General features: G+C 34.2%; 1 protein-coding gene across 1 annotated transcript; it reads right to left on the bottom strand.

Annotated features, from left to right (window-relative positions):
* Nucleotides 1–2,514: 2,514 nt before the first annotated feature.
* On the bottom strand, nucleotides 2,515–3,774 carry LOC102659595 (septin and tuftelin-interacting protein 1 homolog 1). Its single transcript, XM_026126924.2, is given in 3 exon segments — nucleotides 2,515–2,952; nucleotides 2,954–3,084; nucleotides 3,086–3,774. Coding segments are annotated over 3 exon segments (990 nt in total). The 5' UTR covers nucleotides 3,587–3,774; the 3' UTR covers nucleotides 2,515–2,594.

The raw sequence follows: 3,774 nt of genomic DNA, 5'->3' as shown, positions 1-3,774 counted from the left end.
TTCGGAGTTCAATTGCATTGCTCTATCTGCACAAAAAGTTATCTTACTTTGCCTGAAATAATTAAGAAAGAAAAAGTTTATTTCTGATTACATGTCTTATTTTCCATTTTGTCTGCTTCTATTATCGGAGCATGTGATATTGATATTCTTAGTTAATCATTATTCGTTTGGCAGATTGTTGTTTAGCTTATATTTTCTCGTAATTCTAAACAAATTCAATACGGTCACTCACAATAGATGAACACCATGTGGACAGATTTCCTTGATTATTATTTCCAAAAATATGGATATACGATATAGTTGTGATGCTCTTTTAAAAACAAAATAAAACAATTTTATCTCAACTCCTTAGTTACTTTCCCGCTGTTGTCGGTGTTAGAACATATAGTAAAGGTAAATTATACCGTGCCTTTGTATTTTAATGAGTATCACCTTTTATGAATAAACCTATAAATAATAAACACGCGTACTTTATTCCAAAAAAAAACATGATTGTTACTTTCACCTTATAGGTAATATAAAATAGATTATATGACTTATTGTTTAAGATCTTGTTAATTTTTAATTGCTAAATTTCACCGTTTATGATATGACTTATAAGTAACTTATGACAATCACCAATTTTAATATATTTAACGCAATGAAATCAAGAATTTGCATATAAAATTCTCTTTGGTAGCAGCAAGCAATTGTCAAGTGCGTCTCTCACAATCCTTAGGATAAAATTCTCAAATTGTGATTTAGATAGAAGTAACAAGAGATGAATAGACAAAGTTCTATACAAACCTTGATTTTCAACCTGAAAGCCAGACATGCAGTAAGAACAGGAGCACCATCATCGTGATCCAATCCATAACAGTGTCAAAACTCAAACGTTGTCAACCATATAATATATGCGTATCAATCTTCAATCGTAGTTAATCTAATTTTGCTTAATAAACCTTGGCAATGGAAGTAGTAAAATGAGATTTTGCTTATTCTAATTCAACCTTGAATCTTTCATATTGCAACCCAACTTATGATATTTTAAGTAATTTTATAAAATAATTAAACAAATGCATCATTTTCTTGGGCGGGTACAGAGACAATAACCAGACCAAAGGTTTCTATAAAACAGATATAGTCATATGAAAATTAAAATGAAAAGAAATTACAACTTATTAGTTCATGCAAAGCAAAGCAAATGAATCTTGAGTTTCTGGAAGTTAAAAAAAGCTAACCAGGAACTTAGCTCCCATTAGATAGAATATTTGGTTATTTCCCCTTTGTTTAGCGTAGAGGTTATTATCCATTTAGTAAAGCCATAGATTTATCATAAATTGAAAATAGAGAGGCTACATAAAACTATCAGCAATCTATAAGAACACTAGCAAAGAGACAATTTCTGATATACGAGTATGTTTAACTACGACAGTGTACCTAGACAAAGCTGTCATAATGTCATTCCTTGGAAGGAAGTAATAACTTAATAACTGGAGCTAGATACTCCTTGCTATCCAGTAGAGTAGTTTGGGCACAAGAAATGTAGAGAAAAACATCATACTCACGAAATTCGCAATATTATACTGCTTCACAAGGAATCTGACTATACAATTCTGTATATTCTCATGCTACTTTAGTAATAACCATACATGAAAAACTAAAATTTTGACAGTAAAACATACCAACACCAAGAGTTCCAACTAAAATCCCAACAATATTAGCATCCTTAGCTCTCCCCACCAGATGATATCTGCATAGTCATCACCCTAACTTAGTAAATTTTGAAGACATAAGATGGCTTACACGACACAGGGTAGTGTGTTTATATTGGGTTAAATACCTATGACTATGCTTATGAATCCTCCTTTGTTGAAACAAGTCTGTTACCATTCGATTTTCGTTTTGCATCATATCTGATTAAAACCGACAGAATCATAATAATTAAAATCATGATTCACCAGAAAACCTATAGCAGATAAGAAGCATTCAGATTTTCAGTATACAAGATACATGTTATACGTATAAAAGAAAAATTAAGCCAATGCTAAAATTTTGGGGAAATTAGCTTCACAAAATATATCCTAGTGTTAAGAAACGCTGGACAAAACATTTCATCTGTTTACCTACTTTCCTCATGCCATTCCATGAAAGAAATACAATGTAAAACACAACATAAGGAGTCAGATTACTAAATGGAGTAATTGAGATCTTAATTAGGCTGGGGAGGGGGTTGGAAGATCCTAAAGAAAGCAAATTTTTTAACATATGCATAGAAAGTAATGTAGACAAGGAAGATAACATCCAAATCACATTCATTGAACAAACCTTTAAACTGAAAATGCATAAGCTCAAGATCCGACACAACTCAAAATTAGTCACATAAGTTGTGATAACATAATTATAAGTTCATAACACAGCTCTAAACGTCTAAATTACTGTGAAGCACAAACAAAAATACTCCTAGCGTTCAACTCTACTAGGCTATTATTCTAATAAATCCTGCAAGCAACCCCAATCAGGATAGTCATCCAGGAGCTGCAAAGTGCAAACCCAACACCAGAGAGGACAGCAAATAGAATTGAGATGTTACCTTACATTGCCCATTGCAAAATTTAGCATCTTTTGCTAAGTGATTTATTATGCAACTCCAGCAAGCCTTGAAGAGATTCCAAAGACCATGTGTCTTCATGTTGGGCATATACCTTTTGATTTAGAAAGTCTATTGTTGTGCCGACATTACCAAACCCATATATTTGATGACCATTGTGCATTCTACCTGGTTTAAGCTTGAAGAATTTGTCCATCATACCAACCATCAGATGAATAGGAATAACAGAAGCCCAGTTCATTACCCAACAAAACTTATCAACATTCTTACTTTCCGAATTCACTTGGAACTCTTGCAAGACAAGCTGCAACTTCGGTACAATAAAACGAAGCATAAGTTGTTCCCAACTTGCAGAATCAAATAGTCTTCCAAGGAGACAATATAGCATAAACAGAATCATCACTTGGGTCAGTCGGGTACCACTCACCAAGAACAGTACTCAACTTAAAACGAATCATTTGGTAAACACCCTCCAACTAGTGCCCCAATAGAGGTTAGCCATGGATGCACCCAAGTGTGAATAGGAATGGTCTCACGGTGTGGTTCCCAAGTATCTACAGCACTTGATAGTTTTGGCATGACTATATTGTCTAATATGGTAGCAAGGACAGAAGCAGGAAGTAACTTTTTCCAAGATTCCAGAAACCACAACATTGGCTCAGGATCCTGTACCTGCCAAGTATTGATACAAGATTTTCTGATAGCAATCAACACAACCTCTGAAACCAATTGAGTATAAGGTGTTAACACATCCCACATATCAACAGAATCTAATTCTTCTTGAAGCAATGCCTTCCACTCTGATACCAACTCCAACCCATGAGATGGATTTTGAAGAGGATCCCATCCTTGGATCACTTTGATAAACAAAGGTAGAGCATATAAGCCGCAAGCAATGCATGACAAATTACACAACTTGTAGTTATCAACACATTTTGCGCAATTCCCTAACACACTGAATGAACCTTTCAATAAGGATAATTCATTCATAATCATAGCAAAGCATGCATGTTTCGATTTAATCTTATGACGCCGTCCGTGTCGGTCTCATCATGGAACGGAATCAACTATTGCTAGTTTCAACGTGAATTTCGAATTGGACGTGAAAAAGATACAAGAACGCCGCAAGCAAACAACCACTCACCTTCTCAATTTCTCCTCCTATTCTTTTTCTTATTATTTCA

This window comes from Glycine max, chromosome 18, assembly GCF_000004515.6.
Source record: "Glycine max cultivar Williams 82 chromosome 18, Glycine_max_v4.0, whole genome shotgun sequence".
In the NCBI taxonomy this organism is placed as follows: domain Eukaryota; kingdom Viridiplantae; phylum Streptophyta; class Magnoliopsida; order Fabales; family Fabaceae; genus Glycine; species Glycine max.
This window is presented reverse-complemented; position numbering and strand designations above follow the sequence as displayed.